The 27,710-nt window shown below is 40.2% G+C and overlaps 1 protein-coding gene and 1 long non-coding RNA gene across 3 annotated transcripts in view; both read left to right on the forward strand.

The window, feature by feature from the left end:
* The first annotated feature begins 3,722 nt into the window (after window positions 1-3,722).
* On the forward strand, window positions 3,723-11,426 carry LOC107291472. Its single transcript, XR_001548972.2, has 4 exons — window positions 3,723-3,877; window positions 6,440-6,626; window positions 8,882-9,000; window positions 11,182-11,426. It is a non-coding gene; the product is annotated as an uncharacterized LOC107291472 (long non-coding RNA).
* A 2,179-nt stretch (window positions 11,427-13,605) lies between these two features.
* Window positions 13,606-27,710, forward strand: part of SLC11A1 (solute carrier family 11 member 1) — a 37,989-nt gene continuing 23,884 nt past the window's right edge. The window contains exons 1-6 of one of the 2 annotated variants that reach the window (XM_015820469.1): window positions 13,606-13,671; window positions 19,243-19,364; window positions 22,300-22,422; window positions 22,834-22,953; window positions 25,659-25,765; window positions 27,016-27,086. In XM_015820469.1, coding sequence (XP_015675955.1) covers window positions 13,653-13,671; window positions 19,243-19,364; window positions 22,300-22,422; window positions 22,834-22,953; window positions 25,659-25,765; window positions 27,016-27,086 — 562 coding nt within the window. In that variant the 5' untranslated portion in view covers window positions 13,606-13,652. Of the gene's footprint in view, window positions 13,672-18,687; window positions 18,740-19,242; window positions 19,365-22,299; window positions 22,423-22,833; window positions 22,954-25,658; window positions 25,766-27,015; window positions 27,087-27,710 lie in introns of those variants that run through there. The other variant, XM_015820470.1, reaches the window with a different exon arrangement.

Below are 27,710 nucleotides of genomic sequence, written 5' to 3' on the forward strand. Positions count from 1 at the left end.
TTTAGGTAGGGATGATTTTAAGAAAATTTTAATTGACACACAGCTTCCAATATTTGGCTTTTAATTTGGTTTTATGGGGTTTTTTTGTTTTTTGATGTATTTTGTTTGTATCTGTTTTAATATGCTGTGCACCGCCCTGAGTCCTACGGGAGAAGGGCGGTATATAAATTAAATTATTAAATTAAATTAAATTAAATTATTAAATAATAATGAGTAAATATCATGTTCAACCATTTTTACCGAAGCTTAGATCAGCGGTTCTCAACCTGTGGGTCGTGACCCCATTTGGGGTCGATCGACCATTTCACGGGGGTCGCCAAGCAAGGCTGTCCGCCATTTTTTTCTCCTTTTCCGGCGGGTGCCTTACCTCCCTTGAGCTGGGCCAGCTGGTGGTCAGCCTGCTCCGTCTCTGCCGCTTGCCAGCTACACCTCGGCTGGCGCAGGGGGCGGAACCACGCATGTGCGGCGCTCCCGGGCAGGGAAAGTCCTCGACTTACGACTGGTTGGGTAGTCCTTGACTTACGACCGGTTTAGTCCTCGACTTACAACCGGTTTAGTCCTCGACTTACGACCGGTTGGGGATCGCGGCATTAAAAAGGTTGAGAACCACTGGCTTAGACTATATAACATATTAAAAACAGTTAGTAAACAAATACGTTGATCTATTAAGTAAACACTACTAATAAAATCTCAAAAAATCCTAACAATCAAAAGTAACAAATGAAAATCAGTAAATCAAAAAAAAATAATCATATCATCGAAGTATTAGTTAGAACTCGGTTAAGAATCAGTCATCTATTCTAAAATATTGAATCCTTCAAATTCTAACGTGTCTCTAACCATTGATAAAAAATTTCCCAAGTTCTAAAATAAATTGAATCAACTTTTTCTTTCATTTCTAATGTTAGTCTATCCATTTCTGCACTCTCTAAAATTTTAGTAATTATAGTCTGGTCAGATGGTGAGTTCTCATTTTTCCAGTATTGGGCAAATGCTATCCTTGCAGCTGTTAAAACATGCAATATCAAATAGTCATTCTCTTTACCATAATTAGGTCTTAATATTCCTAACAAAAACAATTCCGGTTTAAATTCTATCTGTATTTTCATCATCTTTTCCAACCATCTATGGATCTTAGACCAAAATTTCTTAGCAATAGGGCATACCCAGCAGGCATGGTAATAAGTGCCTGGCTGTTGTTTACATTTCCAGCAAATATCCGAAACCTTTTTAAACATTTTCGCTAAGCGCACTGGTGTCATATGCCATCTATAAAACATATAAGTTTTCTTTATATGCTACCGCTTTTGTAAGCTTAATAAGAGAGAGCTGTTTCTTGAAGCTGTTGGGGTGTCTTGTCTAGAGAACTCTGTGGCTCCTCTTTTACCACTGTGTTGTGTTGGACTCCAGGTGTGTATTTGCTTGAGGGAGAGGGGAGGGGGGTTATGCTGCCCATTCCCAAAGTTTTATTGGTTAATAAAATTCTGATACAATATTGGAGAGAGGAAGCAAAGGGATTGGAAATACCTTCTTTATAAGGGAAGACTAAAAGGATGTTATGATTTTGAGTTGGATTTCTGATTTTCAGACAAAATGACAGGGCAGTCCAAATTTCTCAACCTAGTGGCTTCAGGGGAACTGAATGAGGAAGTGATGCTTCTCCATCAATGTACAGGAGCTCTGTCAGCAGAGGTGGAGGCATGTTCTAGCTGGGAGCTTTGCATATACCTGATGAAAGCATTATGGGCATGAACTGACTGGAAAAGCCCCATTCTGTGGCATTTACAAAAGGAACAGGAAGATGCCTTTTATAGGCAAAGCTGTTTTTCCCCCCACAGAGGCCCCAGGATCAAGCGGCTTTGTCAGTATAGAGCTGACACAGCTAGTTCTTCCCACTGGCTTTATTAGATAATAGCATTTCAAAAAAAATAAGGATTCGTGAAAGAGGTAAATTTCTAATAAATCTGCCCTCTCCTATCTTTTGCTGTAGCTGGGAAGAGGTTGACAGTAAAAGGGCATCCACCGATTGTTGCTTCTCAGTTACATTATGTTTGATTAAATTATGATTGATGTTCCTGGGAGGATGGGAAGGAAGTTTACCAAATTATGAGGGAGGGGGAGGAATAGGATGAGGAAAAACAATGGGATTTTCTGGGGAACTCTGTTTTTCTTAAAGTGAACAGAAATCAATTCAGAAAGGATAAAAAGAAACTCCCAAGAGAATTACTTCACAGAGTATGCAGCCAGTGGAATTAATTGCTATCCAGTTCTCTTGCTCATGTCACTTTAAGAAGGATTGGCTTATGATCAATGTTTATTACAAGCTCTTTAATCAGAAGTATGACAAAGAAGGGCAATCTTGGCCTACCCTTGCAATAACAAATGTACTCTACTGTATTGTTGTGATAGGAACTCATTTTTTCCATCCTGATTGTTTAAAGTGTTTTAGGTATGTTTGTGTGGGGACTGTATGCAAGGACAGAGTTAGGTGTGTTTCCACCAGTCATTTGTGGTTAATATAGAGTAAACATTTTGTGCTGTATCTGTGCTTGGTTTTAAGTTCGGTGCTCTGAAGGTGATTTGGTAAAACCTAGATGAGGACAATGCTGCATTATTGTGAGGCCAGGCTTTGACATACAACAACAAGCACAAAGGAATGACCAACATTTGCAGTCATGGACTTTTCTTCCAATGCCTAAGTTCTCTAAATAATTACTCTCAACTTCAATTGAAATTTTCTTAATATATTTAATTCTACATCTTGGGCACTGTACGAAATTATGTGGATTAAGACTCACATTTGCATGAATATTAAGATAAAAAAATTCATCTAGGAAAGCACATGCAGTACTCCCTATCATATGCAACATCTGAAACAAGATTCAGATGAATGCTTGTTAACCATTTTTTTTTTAGTTTAGGACATCATTCAGACACAGCCCGAGACTGACTTCTTTCTGTGTCTCTTTCTGTGTGTCTGTATCTGTGTGTCTGTGTCTGTGTCTGTCTGTCTGTCTGTCTGTCTGTCTCTCTCTCTCTCTCTCTCTCTCTGTGTGTGTGTGTGTGTATGTGTGTGTGTGTGTGTGTTAAGACTATACATGGTTTGAAGAACTGCTTTGGAATTTTCTGACTTTTTTCAGGCTTTCACTGCTGAATCAGACCAAGGATTTATCTTTGATATCCTATTTCTCATAATGCATTACAAGAAAATGATGGAGAGATTACTAGAAGACAGGAAAATTTCATGCACGTTAATTATAATTGATAGTTGTTGACAGCTTAATTTTCCAGGAATATGCCCTGTTGCAGCCATCTAACTTGCTTGTTGTGAATTCTGTGATCTTGCATGACAAGGAGCTTTCATTTTGTCTGAATCTTCCACTACTTAGCTTGATACTGGATCCTGTATCTATTTCTCTATTGACCATAATTCTCAGGATAACTTTTCAATGCATTACACATGCACACCCTTCATTATAAGGGTGTGCATTTGTAATGTATTGAAAAGTTAAATAATGTATTTAAAAACCTTGAAAAAAATGAAGTAAAATTAAGTAAAAAAGTGAAAAACCTTCTTTTTAAGATTTATGCATTTGACAAGCCATTTTTTTTTATATCACTCCCCAAAGTACAGGACATTCTATTAAGAGTCGCTTATTGCTTAACAATTTATTTCCTGCTATGAATCATAACCAAAATGCAGAATTCTGTTTAGAGGAACACCTTGAGCTTTCTGAGAAACACTGTACTCTTAAGAATGACCATGGGATCCTGGTTCTTCAAGGAGCGTGGATTTCTTCCTCAAGGCGTGGGAAAGCTTAATTCTTACCTGTTCCAGAAAACAGTTGCCGAGTATACACCATTTGAAGAGTAAAAGGTAGGGGTTCATGGGAACAAAGAATGCCTAAGAGAAAGATTCAGGTTATGAGTAACAATTTTTCAAGGGAAGGGCCTCTGAAAGGGTTTAAAGTTACAGAATAACAGAATAATAGATTTGGAAGGCACCTTGGAGGTCTTCTAGTCCAACCCCTTGTTCAAGCAAGAAAACCTATACCATGTCAGAAATGTTGTCCAATTTTTTCTTTAAAAATCTCCAGTGTTAGAATACTACAACTTCTGGAGGCAAGCTGTTCCACTGATTAATTGTTCTAACTATTAGGAAATTTCTCCTTAATTCTGGATTGGATCTTTCCTTGATTAGTTTCCATCCATTGCTTCTTGTCCTGCCTTCAGGTGCTTTGGGGAATAGGTTGACCCCATCTTCTTTGTGGCAGCCCCTGAGACATTGAAACAGTGTAACCCCTAGTCCTTCTTTTTATTAAACTAGACCTACCCAAGTTGATCCTTCATAATCCCGATAGGATTCAATTGTTTTCAGTTCTAGGTCCCAGTTGCTAAAAAATAATATATATATGTTTCAACTTTTTCATTGCTCCTGGCTTATTCTTGTTTAAAAAATCTTGCTCTTGGAGAGACTCTAAGCTCTTGTTGGGATATTTCATCTCTTGTTTGAATTTTATGAAAGAACTTTGGCCTGGCTTCTAAACCTGCTGGGAATTACTGCCTTTCTTTATTACAATATATTGACCTGCTTGTTCAAGAGACAAATGACATCTTGGCTTTGGTAGTTGGATGACATTTTCTGCTAACTTTATTTCCTTTCCAAGGTCTACATTGTCTTCTATTCCATTTCCACAGCCCACCATTTCTTCAGGTTTTATCCTATGATCTATAAACAATATGGTTGACTTGCTTTACAACAAACTTTAAGACATTTCTCATGAATGTTTCAAGATCAGAAACCACCATTGGCTACAATATCTATTTGAATCTGCTTTTGGTTTCAGAAATGATTGGTTGCTATGAATCATGACCTCCTCCCACCCTCCAGCAAAACTTGCAAGTACAATTTATGTGTGCAAATTCAGAGAACTGTGAAATCATAACATCATAGCCTGATGGCATGCAGTTGAGTATAGGACTGGCTGGAGCATCAAAAGCATAGGTAGGGAAAGGCAAGAGTTCCCACTGAGAAAGCAGCCCATGGTAATAAACAACCAAGTGACCTAGATAAGTTTTATAGAGCTTTGGGGCATGACCTCAAGTCCCCTACCCATAGCTCAAGCAATACCCGATAACTGTTTTGTCAGACGTGTTCTCACAACAAAGCTTTCATCTTCAGGGGTCATTGAAGAAGCAACTTGCATTCATCTTTTGCTGTTCTGGTGTTCAAATTGAGATGTTTTCCCTCTATTCCTCACACAAGCCTTGTCGCCTAAATGACTCACTGACAAAGTGGTCAATGATGCAGTTTGGGGCTAGGTTCTGCTCAGTTCCTTGAGATAAAATAAGTCTTTATTGAAGGCTAGCAGTTTAGTTATTATTGTGCGTATCCAGAGAAGGCAGGAAGTGATAATGTGAGGTATATGAAATTAGAAAGCTATTATAGGAACAAAGAAGTTGCTGTTATGACTTGCTTTGTAGCTAGATTTGGCATTAGACCCAAGGAATGTGCAAATAGGCATGGGACTGTGCAAATAGGCATGCCAAATTATGATACCTGCTGAAAACTGATAACTTTGAGCAATGGCTTCAACTTTTCCAGCTCTGAGGACCAGTAGTGACGGCAGCGGGTGGGGGGAGAGAATGGTTTCACACAAGCACCTGCCACTTGTGCAAATGGAGCTTCACGTGTTCTCCCACTGCTTGCGCAGCCTGGTTCCCAGTGGGCACCGGACCTGTACCAGTCCACAAACCAGGGTTAGGAACCCCTGACTTGGAGGACCTTCTGATATGCACAGCCATTTTCCCTAAAAACCCATCCCAGGGGCCAGCTAACATCCTTTCTGGAAACATTCATTCATTCAAATTGGCCGTTTCTTAACTCTGTTAGCAATGCTTCTTCTAAAAAACATCATTTGTTCTGGGAAGAAATATTAAATCTGGAAATTTAAGACGTTAGTCCTATGTATACTCACAAGTATAAATTTTGTTTGCCTCTGGTTATGTTCTTGGTTTCTTTTCCTTTTGCCTTCAGAAGTTGTGAATGCTCCAACACTGGAAATTTTTAAAAAGAGATTGGACAACCATTTGTATGAATTGGTATAGGGTTTCCTGCCTAAGCAGGGGGTTGGACTAGAAGACCTCCAAGGTCTCTTCCAACTCTGTTATTCTATTCTATTCTAAGCTTTTTATTCTCTTTACTTCTGTTATTTGTTTTTTTTATACCTTACAATAAAGGTAGTAATAATATTCTTGGTGTTGGCTTCCTGGTCTGGATTATGTGAAATTTTGACAACACTCAGAGTTGTTTTTTTCTGTTTTAAGAAATACTATACAGTTTTGATATGTGCACAGACTTACTGGAGAGTCAAGGTTGCGATGGAAACTATGCACCAACATTTTAGCACACCGTGTTTTTCCCTATATCATTATTTAGCTTTCTGTGTCTGGGCCTTATGGAACTTCCACATTTGCTCAAATGTTGAGGCACAAAGGTCAAGAAACTTAATTTGCTGATTCATGAAGACATTACTCATGCAACTGATTCAGAATATTTATTCATTTAAAGAGAAAGCATACAGATTCCAGTCTGAATCCACAGACATTATCCATGGTACAGCACTGTGAGTATTGTTAATTATATATTTTCAAGAGCTGTGTTTGTATTTCAGCAGCATTTCAAACAGTACAAATCAGTGGTGTTTCGCCTTTTGATTAGCATTAAGACGACATAATTCTGCATATTTTCGTAGCTGAATCTTAACAAGCCCACTTCTATTAACCAAATTATCATTATAAAAATATTAAATGTCCACTTCATTTCTGATACTACAACTTGTCCATTCTAGGTAGCTCAAATATCCTATCATAATCAATGAGGTATAAATAGTGATAGGTGAGAGATATGTATGACTGTTGTTCTTTAAAGAGCCTTCCTACAGAGATTGTAAGATTAGCCTACTATACTGAATCAGAATTTATTGTAAGTGGACAACTGGTCTATTGCAAACTTAATTTCAGGCTTACATATAGCTCGATAAGGGTTTTCAGACCAGGCTGAAAAAGAAAATTAGATACTAGATCTCTGTTGCAGAGAAACCTAAAACCATATTATTAAGGTATTCTCATTCAAAGTCTGTATTTGTCAACCCCGTAATATAGATCAGGCCAAGAAACAAATTCCATGGAAGTATGAAGCTGTTTTTATTAAGATGGACTATTGCAACAGAATCTTACAAGTTTGATTATGCTTGACTCCCCCCCCTTTTTTTTATAGCCATATGAATCAGGGCATTGTCTATGAGAGAGATGGGAGTTAAGAAGTTTGATATGTAAATAAATAAATAACATTGGAAATACTGAGGATACTTTTGAAAAACGGAATCAGAAGTTAATAACCACAATGTCAACAGTGATATTGGCTTCTATAAATAGACTGTGTCCAAAAGATGTTTTGGAAAAAATGACAGAAAAGAAACAAGTTTTATCTGTTAAATCAGAGACAGAATTGTCATAGAAAGTGGATCTAAAAATGGCTGGCAGCAAGAATAACATGGAAAAAAATGTTTCATTGGACATGCAAAAGAAACCAGTTGATGCTTTAAAAATTGAAAGGGGATTACAAATAATAAACAAGAGAGTGACCTAGAGAATTGTTTTGTATTGAACATACAAAAAAGGTTTGCTGAACCTTGGATAAATCTTGTGAGAAGGGGTAAAAAAGAAATGAAAAAGTCAAGTTCTATGGCATCACTTGAATGAATGAATGAAAGGATTAAGACTGTTAGAAATAAAAGGAAGGAATATGACATTTGTTTATCTGATCAAGGTTAAAATAATTTGTTATTTCTGGCAACCTTAAAGAATTTGTTGACATCAGTACTGAATTGACAATGCTTTGTAAATTTGTTTATAGATAAGAGATGAGACATGGGATGAAGAGATCTTTGGTTGCAAATTAAGAAGTGAAAAGTCACTAAAATTGTTTATATTTGTGATGAATGTTGAAAGTCACATATATATGTATTTCTTTTTTTCTTCATTGTACTCTTACTTTTCTTTCTTTTTTCTTTTTTCAACATTTCTTTCTTCTCCTTTGCACTTTCTTTCTTTTAGTTTGCATTAGCTTTTATTACTGCAATTATAGTCGTCAATAACAATATTATATTTTATTATTACATTCTGCAAGAATATTAACATCATCAACATCAACATCTGCTTATCCCAGATCCTTGGGAAGGGCTAGATAGGTGAATAAAAATGCCAAATCCAGTCTGAACATGCCACAAACCATAATAACAAATGTGCAGTTTCTAGCTGAGGTTTCCAACAACTCCAAATAACCCAAAGACTTATGTGGGTCAGATGGAACGACTATGATAGTGAAGAAAGAGTTTCTAACTAAACTAACTAAATGTAGTGACTGATAATTGTGAGTTCATATCTGTTTAAAGCTCATGATCGACCAAGAGTATCTGATAGATCCTCTTTTGACTCCAGATCAGCTTCTGGTGACTTTGTGGTCTAATTCTATTTAGGTTTTTTAGACCAATCAAAAAGGTGCTGCCCCATATTAGAGCAAGTCAGGGGGCTGACTGGACCAAAAAGCAGAATAGCTCCAAACTTCTATATGAGGGACACCCTGCCCATTGGTTGCATCAAATGAAGGTTGCTGCCCAACTAGCTGAAAAAAAATCCCATATTGAGGCAGGAGTAAGGTTTTTCAGAGGCAGCCCAGTTGACATTTTTTGCAAACGCTTCCTTTAACAACAGACCCTTGCTGAGTCATTTGAATTTTATGATGTGGTGTTTTTCCATCACTTTCTGGACTGATCTATGTTAATGCACAAAAGTTACTCTAGTTCCTTTTTGTCTGCAGGGATACTTACCCAGTCAATACAGTCTCAGTGCAAGATAAGAAGAACTAAAAGCAGAAACCAGAAGCATACCATGAAGTTCATGTTCTGAGAAAAGCAGTAATGCAACAAATTGGACAAAGTGAATGAAACCTTTTTTACCCCTTTCCCTCTTCCTCAAAGACTCTAAAGCTGTTTAATATCCCTTGCTTTATTGGAAGTTCTGTCATGTTTTGCTAGTAAAAAAACATTAATCAAAATTTCAATTTTCAAAAAGCTGCAGCTGCACCATCATCTATGAGTTGTCCAAATAGCCTTCTTTTCCTAGTCTTTGCCAAAGGCTGCTGCTCTCATCAGGGCATCTTATACCTGCCACTCAATTGGCCAAGATTTTCTTTGGCCACCTGGTCTATGTCAATGTTAAAGACAGATTGTTTTGGTATACAGCTTGTACCAGAATCATACAGATTTAAAAATGAACAATGTTCTACCAAGATCTAAACTTTGTTAACTTCTTAAATTTAGATTCAACTTTAGTAATCCCAATTAGATCTAGTAATAATAGTAATACAATAAAAAAATTAAATTCCTCCATTGGACATGCATTGTACACATATTCAATGTATATATATTCCAACCATTGGACTAGATCAGGGCTTTTCAACCTTTTCACCCATTGTACCACTTTTAGCATATGGCAACATCCGATTACCACCAGTCGCCTAGCAAGGTGTCAAAAACTTGATGACCAAAAAAAAAAATGAAAAAAGTGATAAAGTACAGGTAGTCCTCGACTTACAACAGTTCGCTTAGTGACTGTTCGAAGTTACAATGGCACTGAAAAAAGTGCCCCCCCACGCCACAGCCGAGCAAGACGCCTGCCCGCCCAGTGGCACTCTTCCTCCTGTCCGAGGTTTTCATTGTTGTGAGCATTTCTGTTGAGGATTGGCAGCGGGGGTGGGTTGGGGGGTGTTTGGTTTTTATTCCCCCCGTCTTGATGGGTGGTTGCAGCAGGTTTTGGTCAATTCACATGACCCTGGGACACTGCGACTGTCATAAATATGAATCAGTTGCCAAGCATCTGAGTGTAAATCACAAGACCCTGGAGATGCTGCAACATTCCAGCTGATTGGCGCTTCTTCTGGGCTCAGCAGAAGCACCAGGATCAGTGCCAAGCTGCAGCTGGAGCCTGGCAGCCCAGAAGAAGCGCTGATCCTGGCGCTTCCGCTGAGCCCTGACAGCCCTGCAGTTCCAGCCATCTCTCACTCAGGCTTGTGCGGTGCTGCCATTGGTTCATTCCCCTCCCCCGCTACCACTTTTCTAGGATGGTCGTGTACCACCTGCCAGGTGCCGATGTACCACAGGTGGTACCCGTACCACTGGTTGAAAAGCCCTGGACTAGATGACCTTCAAGGTCCTTTCCCATTGTATCATTCTGTGTTGGTCAGGACTCTTAGGGGCAACATCTGGCAAGGGGAAGACCAGCCTAGCATTATCCATTAACCAGTAGATGAGGAACTACACCACATGATTGTCCTCTTCTTCCCACCCCAGTCCATTTCTTTACATTGTGTCTCTTAGTGCTTGCCTCAGCACTTCTCTTTTCTTACACCTTACAGTTTTAAGTGCAGCATTTACATTAGCAAACCATAACTATTACATATTGCGTCCTTGGTGTCCACTTTTCCTACTTCTGTTATATCCAGTCCTTCTGTTGCAGTTGCATATCTATTGAAAAGTAAGGCCACTTAAATTCCCGAGGGCATAGCATTCTTCCCCTGAAAGGAGATTCTTCAAGATCTTTTACATTCAAGAGAGCCCAATACGGATAGTTCTTGACTTACAACCACAACCGAGCCCAAAATTTATGTGGCTACGTGAGACATTTGTTAAGTGAGCTTTGCCCCATTTTACGACTTTTCTTGCCACCGCTGTTAAGTGAATCACTGCAGTTGTTAAGTTAGTAGCCCGGTTGTGAAGGGAATCTGGCTTCCCCACTGACTTTGTTTGTCAGTTGTTTGCAAAAGGGGATCACATGGCCCCGGGAGACACTGCAACGGTCATAAATATGAACCAGTTGCCAAGCATCCAAATTTTGATCATGACCGTGGGGATGCTGCAACGGTCGTAAGTGTGAAAAATGGTCATAAGTCCCTCTTTTCGGTGCCATTGCAATTTTGAAGAGTCGTTAAATGAAATGTTTTAAGTCAAGCATTCCCTTGCATGCTAAGAAAAGTGGTAAATAATCCTGGGTTCAGTCTCTTGTCTCTGGCGAACAGAAAAGGCAAAGAAATGCCCTGAATGTTTTCTCTTTTTCATGCAGATGCCCTCAGCATGACTGAACTGGCCTGAACTGTTTGTGCCTTGAGAAATCCTGGAAGGGTTCCTTGGAGCAGGACGCTATCCTTTTACTGCAAGCTTTACTGAATCACTGAAGCTATTCAGTAAGCCACTGTCGAGGCAAACCAATAAAACGCACAGCAGATCTTTAGGAAAAGCTAGGTTAACTAAGATCATCTACCTACCAAATGCAAAGGTATTATTGCAGCTCTTTTGGTAATTACAGTGTTTTGTTTCCTGTTATTGTTATGCTAAGATATAACAATTACAGAAAATAAAACACCAAACTGGCGTTCAGCAACATTCTTTATGTTGCTAAGAATGGCAACATAAATTAACTTTATATATAAAATTAATGTGTGCCAGTTTGGTGTAACAGTTAAAGATGCTGAATATAGAAGCTGGGACACTGTAGGTTCTAGACCTGCCTTCAACACAAAAGTCCTGGTGATTTGGGACCAGACATTCTCTGTGTAGCTCTAAAAAGAAGGTGTTGGCAAGCCACTTCTGAAAGCAGTTCAGTACAATAAAAGATTGTGTAAGTTAAAACAGGAATGGGTCAGAGAAAGATAATTCAGAAATCGGGGCCAGCATCTGACTGTAATTTACTAATGCTTCATCCAGTGGCAATCTAGTTATTGCAGTTATTAAAGGCTCACAAGTCCTGCCAGAATAAAGGTAGCTAGCTATACTTATATGTGTCCATGATGTCAGTGTACACGTGGACAAAGAACAAAGGTGTTGGTGATGATCATGAGAGAAGTAAAAGCGGTTTGTTACAAATAAAACCAATAACTGGGACAGAAGTCACACCATTAGAAACTGAAAACATAGAATTGTAAATTGTAAGAATTAGGTGGTAAATGTATATTTTTTGTTATTGTCAGTGTGATTGCTGTTGCGGTTATTGCTGTTGTGATTGTGGAGCAATTTGTGGGTGTTAAATACTGTGAAATAATCATGAGGGGTGGATTCTAATTCTAATATTACTGAAGACAACACACTAGAGCAGCCTGGGAAATAAAGCTAAAAATTTGTTTGTGGGATTTAAAGGTAGATGACAATCATGAAGCAGTAATGGATATTGCAAAAGGAATCAGGAATGTGGCTGAAGCTCCTGAAAAAAAGTATGAAAATATATGGAGCAATTGGGGTTGGTTAACTAATTGCTTTCCCAACACTGAATGGTTAAGACAAATGTTTCTTGGCCTATTTTTTTTAGTGGTTATAGGACTTAGGTGTTGTGCATGTCTGCAATGTATTTCTTCATGTGCATCTACTTTAACCAAAACTGTAGGAAAAGCTTTTAGGAAGGAAGAGAAGAAATTATACAGTTAACGGTTATAAGATTTTCTAAGCATGATAATGAAGACCTTTCAGAGTAATAAAAATTAAAAGGGGGGATTTGATAGAAGTAAAGGAAAGGTCTTCAAAAATTTAATATTGAAAGAGAAATTTAAAATTGAATTTGCTGCAGTGGAAATTTACTGAGTGGAGAAGCAACTATAATGCATGGGAATCAGGAAAGGATAACATAAAGGCAGGATGTAAGATAAATACGTAGGCAAAAATTAGCTGGGTCTTAGAGTGGGAAAACAGGAAAACAAGCTGAATAAGATAAGAGGAAAGGCATACTGAATTGAAAAACAGGAAAGAACCTATTGTTCTAAAAGGGGGACATAAATATCCATAGAGCTCAAAACAACTACTTAAATGTCTAATTTTTCTTATTATTATTGTATATGTGAATATGATTTAATATGTTAGCAGGAAATGTGTAAGAAGCGGACAGAAAGAGTGTAACCTCATAGTACCTCAGCCAATGGGGAAAGAGGAGGGATGTGGCGGCAGGGATAGGGATGAATAAAAGAAGGAGATATTTTGGGTTAAAACTTTGGAGAGAACCAAGCTTTGATAGCTTCTCTCCCCACTTATTGCAATAAACGAAACAAAAGGCCTTCACTGTGTCTTGGCTGGTTATTGGTCAGGCGAGCTTGCCTCTGGTCACGAAGGAAAGTAGCCAGGAGCACATAACAGCAGCTTGAGGCATATATTGCTGATCACATTATTTTGGCACCTGACATAGAAAAAAATCACAAAAGTATCTCTTTAAATACCAAAGACTAAAAGTGTCCCTATAATAAAACAAAACAAGATAAATTGCAATTCTGTTATGATGCTCGAGCAGTGCTGCTGAGGCAATGCTTCTCAATGCCAAACATTATGTGTAAGAGAAAATTATACAATTTTTTTGTCGTTTTGTACACACTTCTCCTTTTACATTATTGTGAAATCCAGGAGTAACCAAAAAGAGATCACTGTTAAGGTTTCCTTTCTTTCCACTCTGTCACTGAACTCTAGGGCATGTGGTGACTTCTCCTCAGCTTTTATCGTTTGTGAAGATCTTGCACTGCTTCTGATCTGAAGATAAGTCTTGACAGAAGAAACTTTTAAATGGGATCACAAGATTCAGGTAGATTACATGAAATTGTACTCATTTTTTCAGTGATAAAAATTATATCGTCTGTTCCTGTTGTGATTTTTTAAATTCATATTCATTTCTTCCATAGGCACTTATTTGATTTATGTTTTTATTTAGAAGAAGGAAAATATAAATGAGTGCACCATTAGAATGGTTTCTAAAAAAAACAGTTTACATTTTTCATGCTTCATCTAGTTTTCTCTTCTTTCAGTTGATTTATACCAAGTAGCTTTACAGGTTGCAGTCTTTATACAGTTGCTGTGAATAAGCCTCATTTAATTCAATGGAACTTAATTCTGGGTAGATGTGCTGCATATAGGATTTACTTTATTGAGATCACTCAACTCTGCAAAGCCCATTTTTTTTAATGTAATTCGGTTGCTTTTAAATGTCTGCCTATTACCCAGCTGTTAAAATCATCAAAGCATTCTAAGAAAATGAACAAACATGAAATGTAACAATAAAATTGGGAAAGAATTTCTGCCTAACACGTAACAGAGATTTATAAAGGTCCCATAACGTTGAACCATGGTATAATTATGCATTTTTCAATAGTGTAACCACATGAGTTGCAGAAACAGAGTTTAAGTTCTTTGGAGGTGATTACATTCTGAAATCTGTGATCCTGAGGACATTCTATGTTTTTAATCAGCAGTGGTGTGTGCTGGCCAATACCACTTGGTTTGGATATTACCAATGTTGATTTAAAAAGGATACTTACAGAAGAGAAGAGGCAACCACAATGTCTCAAAGCTGATTATTTCTTCCCTTTTCTTGGATTCCATTCCAGTGTGTTTCCTTTGTTTCTTAACAGAAGAAAAGAGGACCACACACTCAAAACTTCCTTTGCTGAATTACAGGCTGGAGGAGATAGATTGTCTCCTTTTCCTTCTGCCAAAACTCCGTGCCTTTCATACAAGTCCAATGCTTCACTCTGGAAAGATGGGAAGTTGCACCACTTGAACTGTTGTTTAAGAGTCACAGTTCAGTTAAACCAATGTAGCACCTCCAAACGTTGCAGCACCATGACTAAGTTTACCCATCTTCTTAGGACATACTCGGTTAATGCAACAGTTTAACGTGATGTATATTTTCATGCTCAAACCAGCAGATGGCAGTAGAAGGACTTCTCTTTTTAATCTTTGAAGTTCCAAGCTAAGGAACCAAACTGAACCATTAAGTGTTGCTCAGAACTTCTCGCCCTAACAGTGATTTCAACCCAAAAACAATTTATATCCAACAATTTCACTGAAAAACTTAGTGGTGATCTCAGATAAGTATGAGGATAAGTCTGTGCTCATACAATAGATCTCATAGCCACAAGATTGAGCTGCAGTCAACTAGCTCTCATCACCCCCTGAAAAGAGGACTAAAGGCTCTGGTTCCAATCCATCAAAGGGAGGGAGGGGGTCTTTCCTCACTTACCCAGCCTGAAGGGACTCCAAGTCTTGTCAGAACAATATAAAGACTATATGGCGTAGCACTGTCTTACTCCAACTTTCTCCAGTCTTCTCTGGTTTGTTTTGTGGGACAGAAGGAAGAGGTTCTGCAAACTGTAGTCTGGAGTCAAGGCCAAGGCCACTGTCAAGGACTAGACTAGAGGATAATACTTGTGTTACCAAGCCATTTTTGGTATGCTGTAGACAAGGCTATCAAAGTTATAGCATGACCCTGTCTGGTGAAGCAAGATTATATTTGATTAGCACTTGGGATAGTTAAAAATCCAGATTGAAACACTGAAACAATGTCTTTGAAAAAGGCAGTGGCAAACCCCTTGTCTATTGTCTATTATGCCAAGAAAACATGCATGGATCTATAAATACAATTCTGTAGAGCAGAGGTGGGGAACCATGGCCCTTTTATGACCTGTGGACTTCAATTCCCAGAAACTTTGAGCCATGCTGGCTCAAAAAGTCTGGGAATTGAAGTCCACAGGTCATAAAAGGGCCATAGTTCCCCACCACTGCTCTAGACCAGGAGAGGGCCCGCAACCTGGGCGTCCTCCTGGATGCTCGGCTGTCTTTAGATGATCATGTGACGGCCGTGGCCAGGGGGGCTTTTCATCAGGTTCGCCTGATACGCCAGTTGCGCCCCTTTCTGGATCGTGACACTCTACGCACGGTCACTCAAGCCCTCGTTTCCCGCCTGGACTATTGCAACGCTCTCTACATGGGGCTCCCCTTGAGGTGCACCTGGAGGCTTCAGCTAGTTCAGAATGCGGCCGCATGGGGGATTTTGGGGGCCTCTAGATACTCCCATGTAACACCTCTCCTGCGCGAGCTGCACTGGCTGCCTGTGGCCTTCCGGGTGCGCTTCAAGGTGTTAGTAACAACCTTTAAAGCGCTCCGTGGCAATGGACCTAGGTATTTGCAAGACCGCCTCCTACCAAATACCTCCCTTCGACCAGTCCGCTCCCACAGAGAGGGCCTCCTTAGGGTGCCGTCGGCTAGTCAATGCCGGCTGGCGACCCCCAGGGGGAGAGCCTTCTCTGTGGCAGCTCCTGCCCTCTGGAATGACCTACCCCCCGACCTACGTACAACTGCGGACCTGCGCCTCTTTCGCCGAGCCTTGAAAACCCATCTATTCCATGCGGCCGGCCTGGCGTAGTTTTGATTATGTTTTGGTAGGGGTTTTTATAGGGGGTATTTTAGAGCAGGCTTTTTATTTAATATTTATTGTGATTTTTATTATCGCCTGTTCACCGCCCTGAGTCCCGTAAGGGAGATAGGGCGGTATATAAATTTAAATAATAAATAAATAAATAGATAGATAGATAGATAGATAGATAGATAGATAGATAGATAGATAGATAGATAGACAGACAGACAGACAGACAGACAGACAGACAGACAGACAGACAGACAGACAGACAGACAGACAGACAGACAGACCAGAACATGGTTGTCCAATCTGGGCTGCATACAAAATATATAGTATAGTTAATGAACATAACACCATATAATAACCTTAAAGGTTTGCGATCTGGTAGAGCTGCATTACTAGTTGTCCAGGGTCTCATGTGGCTCATTAGCCATGGATTGGACACATCTGATCTAGAGCAACCCGAATGTAACTTAATTTACCTCCCATCAAGCAGATCTGCCTTTCTTCTCCCAGAACCAAACCTGTTTAGAATAATCCAGCACCCAAGCATATAATTCTACCACTGATATGATTAATAAGAAGCAGCCCAAGTTCATACTATTTATTCTAGATTGATAGTCTGCCTTTCCTCAGGGGTTTGAGGACATATACATTACATTCACTCCATCTATTTTCTCCACAGCAACGTTGAGAGGGAGGTTGGGTTGACTAAGAAAAATTGACTCAGGGTCCCCCAATGAGTTTCTGCAGCTGAAGTTGGACTTGAATCCAGTCCTAGACCAGTACCTTAACCACAGCACTAACAATTACAGATATTGAAGCCCCACCAAATGCGAAACGCAACAGATGAGTCTTTTTTTAAATGCGAAACGCAACAGATGAGTCTTTAGGGAAGCGCACAACTCATGTTCCGTAAGATGCTGAATCTCACCAAAATTGAAACCTTTCCAGCACATATTTTAAGGGTGGCATGATAGTTGGTTTTCGATGCAAATAATACCAGCCGATCAGTGCTCTTTCTTTCTGCTCCAAAGCAATTAATCATTCAAGGTACTATGCACACAACTTCCAAACTTTGTGAATTAACCATCTCCTTCACAAGAGAGAAAGAATTAAGTCTTAATTGTTCCTATCCATTCACCTTTATTTGTGTGTGCTGCAAGCCAGTTTGCAAAATATTCCTCCCATTCATCCGGGATATGTGTGTGTGTGTGTGTGTGTGTGTGTGTGTGTTCGCGCACGCGTGAGTGCATGTATGTGCATGCATGCAGAAAGAAAGCCTGGTTCTTAAAAACCACCAGTCTTTGAAGGGAGAAGCCTGGAAAAGCGCCTTATCACCACAATACCAGATCAGTGTAGCAAATGTAGAACAGCAAATGCCAGGAAGAACTTTGTACAGAGAGAGCATAAAGTGATATACTTGGCTGTGCTCCAACATGTAGGTGGGAGCTGGACAAAAATAACTGTTCTTGTTTTGAAATTGTTTTATCTGCTATACTGCACCTATCTTGGTTTAATTATTCATTATGTTGCTTAACAGTTCGTGGGTAAGAGTCTCATTTTTAATTGAATTCACTTTGAGCTTTGTGCTGAAACTGGAAGATGCGTTATAAAACCTGTTTAATAAAGGAAATCTGGCACTAAGAATATGTATGCATTTATCTCTTGGTCACACTACCTGGCTTTATTTTTATTTGATAGATTATGCCAGCACAGAGCTATACTAAACTAAGTATTCACACCTTGTGCTTCATAAGTATTGTACATAAGAGCCCATATTTTCATGTACATTGCTATTTATTTTTGGCATCAGATGGTTTTCTTTAGGTCAATGAAAACATATGTGTTTTTAATCTCCAAAGTACAGTATACATGTTTTTAATCTCTAAAAGTTATGTGACAAAAGTATCCTTAAATCTGAGGAACAGTATAATGAACAGATGGGATGCCGGAAAGTACATTCTATCATTTTTAGAATTTGAAAAAAAAATTATATGCCCAACATTTTCATAAGAATAATTTGCTTCTATCTGCAAATTAATAAATAACATTTCTTTATCTGACTTGTTTGCCAATACATTATTTTTTTTCCCTTTGAAACACAGAAGATCTCATATAGTTATTTTAATATGCGTTTTGACATATTAAACATTTATAAGCAATGGAACGCACTTTAGGCAGGACAACCACCTTTTGGGACAATCAACACAGGTGCTTTACATCCATCCCTTCCTGGTCAGAATATTTTCAGATCTTACAGTAAACTGCTAATGCCTATCCCTAACTGAATACGCAAACATGACTTCACTGGTTAGGAGGGATCAGCGTAGACTTACCAAGCAGGTTTTTCCAGACTGTGAGACTCATCAAAAAGACATTTTGCTTATAAATGAGGCAGTAGTAAAGTTATTTGGACTGTGCATGAACTAAGTGGGAAGAGATATGGAGGAACAGGGTAAGGTATGGATATTCTTTCTTTAATATGCTTAGAACTGATGTAAAGATGTATATACATTTGTGAGCGTACTTCATCTTTTTTTCTCAAGACATTGAGAAAATATTTCTCATTTTCCTGGAAGCAATTCTATAGCTGCCTATGGGCATACTTTTTACAATGCAATTAGTTTCATTTTTCAAGTTCTACAGAGAATAGGAAAAGAGATTTGATGTACCTTTGTTCAAAAATTCAATTTCTTCCATCACTGGCTTCCGCTGTTGAGATTTTAAATACTTGCAAAATATTGATATTGCGTTTTGCATCAAAAATGTCCCCATAGATTGCCTATGGAAGAGCTGAAAACTGGGGAGGGAAGGAATGTTCACACTACAAGAAAATGCTAAGCGCTGTTAGTGTAGCAGAAAATGTAGTGATATTGCTTCAGTCATTACAGTACAGGATACTTTCTAGAGTTCTATTCATTTTTATTGACCTCTCTCCTTGCTTTTGAACTTTCCTAGGGAACAAAATTCGAAGGAAAACTCAGTATGGCGCTACGGATTCACCAAAGCTACAGGAGGACCAAGAGGACCAGGATCAAACCTACTTGGATGAGAGGATCGCGATTCCAGATGTTGGTGGGGTAAGCCTTTGGCTACGAGTTTGCGCATTGATTGTTGTCCTGGTGTTTTACGCTTGACCAAAAAGCCCTTTTGGAACCATCAGCTTCACCGCATAATTGGCCTCACACAGCATGTTAATGAACTACATTATAACTTGAGCATGATAATTTAAACCCAGCCATTCTGCCAAACTGACTGTAACCAACTCCTTTTTTGATTATTATAAAGTAAGATCCTGCACTCAGGCAGAAAAAGATAGGTATACATGTACAATATATAGGCAATAGCTGGCTCAACAGTAGTGCCTGTGAGAGAGATCTAGGCATCCTGGTGGACCACCACTTAAGGCTGAGCCTGCAGTGTGCTTCAGCTGCTGAAAGAGCCAACACAGAGGGAAAGTATTAAGAATCAAGGAAAGTGATAGTAGTGCTCTATACCAAGAGGTGGACCATCTCTTAAGGATGAACTTGCAGTGTGCTTCAGCTGCCGAAAGAGCCAACACAATTTGTGCTACATCAACAGAGGGAAAGTATCAAGGACCAAGGTAAGTGATAGTAGTGCTCTATACCACACTGGGGAGGCAACATTTGGAACACTGCATCCAGTTCTGATCAACATAATACTCAAAAGAAGCTGGGGCCCTGGGAAAAAAATGCGGAGAAGAGCAACAAAGGTGATACAGAGTCTGGATGCTAAATCCTATGAAGAACAGCTAATGGAACAAGGTATATTTAGCTTAACAAAGAGAAAAAACAAGAGGAGACATAATAATAGTCTTCCCAACCTTGAAGGGCTATCACAGGGAAGAGGATGTTGATTTATTCTCCATAGGGCCTGAGGGTAGGACAAGAAGCAAGGGGTGGAAGCTTATCGGAAGGAAATCCAATCTGGAAATATAGAAGAATTTCCTGACAGTGAGAAGTACAGGTAGTCCTTGACTTATGGACAAATTTGGAACCAGAATTTCCATTGCTAAGCAAGCCGGTTCTTAAGTGAGTCACACCTTATTTCATGACCTTTTTTTTACCAGGGTTGTTAAGCAAATCACTGCAGTTGTTAAGTGAATCACACATTTGTTAAGTGAATCTAGCTTCCCCTGTTGATCTTTCTTGTTGGAAGCCAGCTGGGAATGATGATCACGTGACCCTGAGATTCTGCAATCATCGTAAAGACATACCAATTGCCAAGCGCCCAAATTTTGATCACGGACGCCGCAAAGAGTTATAAGTGTGAGAACTGGTAATAAGTCACTTTTTCCACTGACATTGTAACTTCGAATGGCTGCTAAACATCTAGATGTAAATCAAAGACTACGTGTATTAAACCAGAGGTCCCCAACCTTTTGGGCACCAGGGACCGGTTCTGTGGAGAAAGGTTTTTCCACAGACCGGACAGTGCGTGGTTTTGTGTGCTGCCTCCATCCCACAGATGGGGCTTTGCTTGTTTGTGTGGACCATTTGCTGGCATGCCGGGCCCGGTACCAGACCACAGACCGGGGGTTGGGGACCCCTGTATTAAAAATGGAACAGCTTGCCTCCCAGAGTTTTGGGTGCTTCGTTGCCAGAGGTTTTCAAGAGAAGATTGGACAACCATTTGTCTGAGATGGTTTGAGGACTCCTGCCTTTGGCAAGGGGTTGGAGTAGAAGACCTCTGAGGTTTCTTCTAATCGTACGATTCTATGGCATGGCAAATCCCTTCTGTACTATTGTTAAGAAAACCCCATGGATATGTGCACAGTCCCCTGGAATGGAGCTTAACTGAAACTGATTTATTTTTTTACATAGAATTAACATAATATCTGTGTTCTGAGGAGCCAGGAAAACGTAGGCTGTGTTTCAAACACAGGGAAATAGGAAAGTTTTCAGAAATAATAGGTGATGTAAACAGACCATAGCCTAGAGAGGGCCCAAGGCGATTTTCACTTCAAGGATTGAACCAATCCAAGATCAAGGCTGTGTCCCTGAGTTGTTGGTCTTTGCAAGTGGAGCCAATCGATTTTTGGCTTGGATGCTGCTTCAGAAAAAAATGCTGCAAAGATAGTTTGCAGGGCAGACAGCTGCTCCCTGGAGGGAATGGATTCCTGCCTCACCTCTTCTATCAATTTCTGAGTCCCCCACCCCCTTGCTTTTGCTGTCACTATGGAAGCATCTGGTTGGCAGGACCCATGCAATTTCCTTTCCCGCCAGCTGGTCAGTAGGAGATGTTGACACTTCATGGGCCATGCTGTTGTGGCCAAGAGCATGTAGAGCAGTGGTTCTCAACCTGTGGGTCGGGACCCCATTTGGGGTCAATCGACCATTTCACGGGGGTCGCCAAGCAAGGCTGTCCGCCATTTTTTTTGTCCGCCATTTTTTTGTCCGCCATTTTTCCCCCCTTTTCCGGTGGGTGCCTTACCTCCCTTGGGCTGGGCCAGCTGGTGGTCAGCCTGCTCCGTCTCTGCCGCTTGCCAGCTACGCCTCGGCCGGCGCAGGGGGTGGAACCACGCATGCGCGGCGCTCCGGGCAGGGAAAGTCCTCGACTTACGACCGGTTGGGTAGTCCTCGACTTACGACCGGTTTAGTCCTTGACTTACGACCGGTTGGGGTCACGGCATTAAAAAGGTTGAGAACCACTGATGTAGAGCATCCAAACCACCCTTGGCCCCCCAAAAAGGCTAGGAGCAATTTAGCAACAGGATACATGCTACAGACAGACAGACGGATATGTACGTACGTGTGCACACGCACACACACAAGTAGCATTGATCTGCATTAGAGAAAGAGGAGCAAATTCTTTCATTGGGATCAAAGTGGTAGTCTTATGTCAGGTTTTTCTAAGGGATACTCTTGTTGGTTGATAAGAAGAGTGATCATGTAGGCCTGATTCAGCAGAATGAGCTATCCAAGTATGATAATGTTACTATGACTTTTCTTCTCCAGCTCTTTAGTTAAATTTTCCATATCTTTTTTTCTTCAGTACGGTTTCAGTTTCAGAAAGCTTTGGGCTTTCACTGGGCCAGGATTCCTCATGAGTATTGCCTACCTGGATCCAGGAAATATTGAATCAGACTTACAATGTGGTGCTGTTGCTGGCTTCCAAGTGAGTATGTAGTTTACAATGCCTTCTCTGTACGTACTGTACTTTGAAATTCATTCAAACACACAGTGTTAGTCAGCTTTGTCAATTATTGAAGACTGGAAATAGAATGCCTGCATACTTCTAGTTCTCATTGCTCAGCCTCTACATAGATTCACAGGGACTTTACAAGTTGTCCCCATTCATTCTAACTGACCCTCCGTGCTGTATTTATTTGTTTATCATATTTGTACAGCTGCCCATCTCAATAAAAGTTGCTCTGGGTGGACCAATATGGACAGGTGTTTCTGAGATTCTCTCCCAATATGCTAAAGCTATGTAAAAATTGTGAGTCTCAGTCCTGTTTAATTATTGTTGCATTGATACAGAAACTCTTATGTGCTCTGTGACCATGTGCCTTTGCTCCCTACACAGCTGCTCTGGGTCCTGCTTTGGAGCACAATTTTGGGTCTGCTCTGCCAAAGGCTGGCTATCCGGCTTGGGGTAGTAACAGGCAAGGACTTAGGAGAGATATGTTATCACTACTATCCCAAGGTGAGTATGAAGGTGTAGCAGATAATCACTTGCATCTCTAGGGCAAGCATTGGTTCCAAATTCTGCTTTATTCAGTGGCTGCAGTGGTGCAGTGTTAGTTGCAAATGGAACTAAATTGACCTTCATCTGTCTGTCTTTCTCTGCCTTTGCTCATGGCACCTAGCCAGAATGTAGTTTGATTGTTGTATGAACCAAACAATTGTGGTTTATAGTCACTGAAGCAGTAGGCGTGAGATTAAATGAACTCCAGAAGATGGTAGAGGACAGGAAGGCCTGGAGGAACGTTGTCCATAGGGTCGCGATGAGTCGGACACGACTTTGCAACTAACAACAACAACAACAATAAACCATGGATAAACAAAGCATGATTTGATTTCATGTGTTTACCAGACTAAGCCACCATTGTTTCTGATCATGGTTTATTGCTTGTTTTATGCAAAATGTTAATATATAAATCATAGTTTACAAACAACAGCATTTTTAATTTATTTAATTTATATATTGCCTTTCTATTTGAAACCATGCTCATATAAATACATATTCTAAAGATGATACACATTTTTTTTTTAAAAAAAATGGCAATAAAATCATTTGCTGTTAATCTTGTAAAGATGTTGGCCCTTTTCTAAAAGCAGAGCAAGTGGGATTCAAATGCAACTTCCAAGGAAGTGACCGTCATAGCTGGGAATGATGCAAAAAAAAAAAAATCTGCCCTATTTGAAAATAGGAGCATTTTTGGGAGGGTGTTTCCTACAGATGATATTGAGAGTTGGTCCCTCGGGTAATCGGGCCATAAAGGTTTAAGGCTTCAGAATTAATGCCCTGTGCTTAGGAAATAACTGACAATCCCTCAGATCATTATTTATTGGCACCTTGTGATCTCTGGGTCCTTGTTTTGTTTCGTTGTTGTTGGGTTTTCTATCAGCCTATCTGGGGTTTTTTGCACTAATTGCCAGTTCAGACATTTTTACTTTTTTTCCAAAGAATACTATAATTGTTAAGAAGGGAAGTGACTAAGTTCTGGACAACTGAGTTACTTGGGCATGATTACAGACGACAAAATGATCCTATGACTCTTCCTTTATTGCTGCAATAGTGTGGATTCCTCCAGGCCTTGGGTTAGCCAAGAAGGAGGCCAGCCTCATTGGCACTGCTCCCACAGCTTAACTGTTCTGTGCTTCATTAAGAAGGCCAATGAATAGAACTGTTCTTTTCAGCTTTAACATGGATTCCTTTGGCTGGTATTTCCCCTCCAACAGCATCAGCAGCCAGAAGAAAAACAACCACATTCTCTTTAATGGGCAGTGGGTAGTTGGAGTGGATTTGGGTCACCCCTCGTGATGATTTTGCACCTTTAAATTGGCCCAAGTAACAGATTGCCTGCATGGAGATGCTCAACACCCAACAAGTCTCTTAGGCCAGGGCTTTTCAACCTTTTCACCCATTGTACCACTTTTAGGATATGGCAATATCCGAGTACCAACAGTCGCCTAGCAAAGTGTCAGAAATTTGATGACCCCCCCCCAAAAAGGAAAAAAGTGATGAAGTACAGGTAGTCCTCGACTTCCAACAGTTCGCTTAGTGACTGTTCGAAGTTACAATGGCACTGAAAAAAGTGCCCCCCAAGCCACAGCCGAGCAAGACACCTGCCTGCCCGCCCGGTGGCGCTCTTCCTCCTGTCCGAGGTTTTCATTGTTGTGAGCAATGGGGGTGGGGGGGTGTTTGGTTTTTATTCCCCCTGTCTGCTGGGTGGTTGCAGCAGGTTTTGGTCACTTCACATGACCCTGGGACACTGCGACTGTCATAAATATGAATCAGTTGCCAAGCATCTGAATGTAAATCACAAAACCCTGGAGATGCTGCAACATTCCAGCTGATCGGTGCTTCTTCTGGACTCAGCACAAGCGCCAGGATCAGCACCGAGCTCCAGCTGGAGCCTGGCACTGATCCTGGCGCTTCCGCTGAGCCCTGACAGCCCTGCAGCTCCAGCCTCCCCCACTACCACTTTTCTAGGATGGTTGCGTACCACCTGCCAGGTGCCAATGTACCACAGGTGGTACCCGTACCACTGGTTGAAAAGCCCTGTCTTAGGCTATTTCTGAGCATGTATCTAGTGATCTTTTGGAAGTATGTTAAACATGTATCTAAGTATAGTATGGCATTTTCTCTGATTTCAGGGTAGGATGGGAGTTTTTAGCCCTTGGGAGGATTCCCACTCACATGCCCACTCACATACCTACTCTTAACACACGACATATACAAGCAAAGGAAAATTCAAGAGCAAAACTAAGAAAAACTTTACAAAAACACATTTTAATAAAAACAATCTATAAACTCGAACAGTATATGTGAATTTATTTTGAAAGAGCAATTCAATTTTCCATATTTTTCACATAGATGTGAAATGGTTGGTGTTGGCTGGTACCAATTGTATAGTAAAGGTTATAGAACCAAAATAAAGGACAAAAGTCAGCTTTTGAAAAATAAATCAAAAGGACAGCTTTGTGAAACAAAGGACTGTCCTTTATAATACATATGGTCAGTGCAACTATATCCCATCCCTAGATTAGTGTCATGTGTGAATGATGACCAGTTAAGTTCCTATGTGTTAGAGCCAAAATTAGGAAGAGGCATTGAGACATCTTAGTGCATCAGCTTTTCTTTTGTATCTTCTAACAGCCCAACTCTTGTCCTTTCCGCTATAGGTCCCACGTGTGCTACTCTGGATTATGATCGAAATTGCTATAATTGGTTCCGATATGCAGGAAGTGATTGGAACGGCAATTGCATTCAACCTCCTTTCCGCTGGACGGTAAGATCCCTGATATTCTATGGCCACAAGACAAAGCAATGGGCCCGTTTCAGAGACAAAGTGCTGTGAATGCTGTGGAACTACCCAACGCTGGACTGTACCATTGGGTCTCTACAGATTCCTAGAATCAGGAAAGATTGGAGTCATATAAGGTGAAACCAATGCTGTCATTTCTCTGTTCTTTGCACGTCAGGCACAATTCCTCCCCATTTTAAATATCCTCCTGCAAAAATGGTTGGGGTGAGGAATTGCCAATGCATGACACTGAAACTTTTGTCATATATTGCCTAATCATGTATTTCAGACTGGCCAAGATACAATTACACAAGCAAAGAATAGTGTACTTCGAAGTTGCAGGATATAGAACAGCCTTCTACAATTTGATGGCCATCGGAGGTTAATGTAAAGTATTGCAAGGGATAATTTGGGTGTGGAGGGGGAAGAACTATAACCCAGTAGCACAGCACAGTCCCAGGTTTTATCCCCTCTAGATAGTATTGGAAAGATTCCCACCTAAAACTTGAAGAGTTTCTAACAATCATTGTAGATCTCTGATTGCACTCCCAATTTCTCAAAAGCAAATGGAGTCTGATTTGCACTTCACTTTCACCTATCTTGAGATGTTATGGCCTCCTGGTCTCTAAAGCAAAGGTCAAGAGAGAAAGAAATTGGTACTGAGTGCTGAGAGGAAAATGGGAAATGCTATGGAAAAACAGGCAGTTGGTAAGGTCTGGAGAACTGCAACATTTTCAAGTAAAAAAATAACCCAGTTTCGTTCCAAATGCAGATAAGCGTATCTGAGCCAGCAGTGCATTGACACAATTCTTAGATACAGCTGATGACATAACATAGTATAGATTCAGTGCTGATTATAAACCAGTAAAAAGTCCCATGTGGAAAGACAAAGCTGAAACTCTGACTTGGCTTAGCAGAAAGCTGTTTTCTATTATTCTTTGAATTAAAGACGCTACAGATAGAGCTTTAACAAACTTAAGGCCCTTCAAGACATGTTTTGTTGACACAGCTATGTACCTAATCTATCCCTTATCTTGTCCATCTATGCCCAGTACCATTAGAAAAATCCTACAAGACTAAACTGTTGCAGTTAAACTTGGCATAGAAAGCACCAACCCTCCCGGAATCAGACATGGGCTTATGATAGCAGAACACCGAGTCTTCATTGTACTCTGAGAAATAGTCAGATTTGTGCAATTCTATTCCGATGATAAAAATTTACTTTCTTTTTACAGTATCCCTTTGTGGGGTGGAGTCTTGATCACAATTGTGGACACCTTCTTCTTCCTCTTCCTGGATAAATATGGTAAATACTAGGTCAGAGAGAAGGGAGGGATACGTGGTTGAGTCGTCTAGTGAGATATTCAAGTTTATGAGTTTGGTTACTATTTTGTTCGTGATATGCTCATATACAATATTGTAATGCCAACATAATATCACCACCATGTATATTGTCTGTATATTAGAGGATTTGTAGCTATCGTGTTATGAATGCTATGGATTTTTTTTGTAAGGTATTTGTCAGCAGGTATAATGGACATGCATGTAAGTTAGAGCAGGGCTTTTCAACCTTTTCACCCATTGTACCACTTTTAGGATATGGCAATATCCAAGTACCAACAGTCGCCTAGCTAAGTGTCAAAAACTTGATAACCCCCCCCCCCCCAAAAAGAAAAAAGTGATGAAGTACAGGTAGTCCTCAATTTACAACAGTTCGCTTAGTGACTGTTTGAAGTTACAATGGCACTGAAAAAAGTACCCCCCAAGCCACAGCCGAGCAAGACACCTGCCTGCCTGCCCGGTGGCGCTCTTCCTCCTGTCCGAGGTTTTCATTGTTGTGAGCATTTCTGTTGAGGATTGGCAGCGGGGGTGGTGTGGGTGGTGTTGGGTTTTTATTCCCCCCGTCTGCTGGGTGGTTGCAGCAGGTTTT

Source organism: Protobothrops mucrosquamatus, unplaced genomic scaffold (assembly GCF_001527695.2).
Source record: "Protobothrops mucrosquamatus isolate PMUCROS unplaced genomic scaffold, P.Mucros_1.0 scaffold1133, whole genome shotgun sequence".
Taxonomy (NCBI): Eukaryota; Metazoa; Chordata; class Lepidosauria; order Squamata; family Viperidae; genus Protobothrops; species Protobothrops mucrosquamatus.